Source organism: Sinocyclocheilus rhinocerous, unplaced genomic scaffold (genome assembly GCF_001515625.1).
Source record: "Sinocyclocheilus rhinocerous isolate Xijiao unplaced genomic scaffold, SAMN03320098_v1.1 C36335493, whole genome shotgun sequence".
NCBI classification, from domain to species: domain Eukaryota; kingdom Metazoa; phylum Chordata; class Actinopteri; order Cypriniformes; family Cyprinidae; genus Sinocyclocheilus; species Sinocyclocheilus rhinocerous.
In genome coordinates, this window is record NW_015778972.1 from 1 (window position 1) to 1021 (window position 1021).

Here is a 1021-nt window from a genome sequence, read left to right on the forward strand (position 1 = left end):
GAAGAGGACCAAGGCCATCCCTGTTGGGGATCCCATGTGTGAAGAAACACGCATGGGTGCCCTCATCAGTAAACCTCACATGGAAAAAGTGCTGGGCTTCATCAAGCAAGCAAGAGAACAGGTACTGCAGTACAGTGATTTAAAGTCAATGACAACATGAAATAAATCTATTTTGTAAATGCATGTTATAGGTTTTATTGTGAACGATTTGTATGAATATGTTTTTGAAAAATTTTTTGACCTCTTATTTTATTAAAACAATTTTTGACCATGTTTAATTAAGATGTCAACTCAATCTTCTGCTGAATTTGACTGACTTCTCTCTGGTTACATATGCCAGACTTATCCAGTCAATTTGTCCACCTAAACCCTCCACCTCCACAATTGACAACAAACTTGCATTCATGTTGTTGTGTTTTGTGCAACACCCACATCTCAAAATCCAATCCACAACTGATGCATTGAACCAAGTCCCTGTCCTAAAATTTTTTTTTTTTCTTTTTCAAAAATCCGACTCCAATATACCTCACGTTATGTAAGACAAGGTCTGTCCCTCCTTCCATTTTATCATGACTTGAACTACTTTATTCTACTGTTTGTTCAAATATTGTTTATGTAGTTGAAAAAAACGTTCTCATTGTTTTTTTAGGGTGCAAAGGTTTTATGTGGAGGAGAACAATTTCTTCCCAATGATCCCAAACTGAAAGATGGGTACTTTTTGTCCCCATGTGTGCTGGGTGAGAAAGCCATATTACCTTCATATTAATTTGGATGTTATTTAATAAATGCTTGGACTTTATCTCAAAACCAGCTTGATTCTGAGCCACCATTTCTTTATCTGTACTTGCTTTTACTTTACTGCAATACACACACACAGATAATTGCAGGGATGATATGACCTGTGTGAAGGAGGAGATCTTTGGCCCTGTGATGTCTGTTCTGCCTTTTGACACCGAGGAGGAAGTTCTTCAAAGAGCCAACAACACAACCTTTGGCTTGGCATCTGGAGTCTTCACCAGGT

General features: G+C 37.9%; 1 protein-coding gene across 1 annotated transcript; it reads left to right on the forward strand.

Moving 5' to 3' along the window:
• Positions 1-6: 6 nt before the first annotated feature.
• On the forward strand, positions 7-1017 carry LOC107735849 (aldehyde dehydrogenase family 9 member A1-A-like; the record flags this gene model as incomplete). The annotated part of the gene is made up of 3 exons (XM_016547413.1): positions 7-121; positions 650-737; positions 878-1017. Coding segments are annotated over exons 1-3 (315 nt in total), but the record flags the coding sequence as incomplete, so codon positions are not given.
• Between the last annotated feature and the right edge of the window lie 4 nt (positions 1018-1021).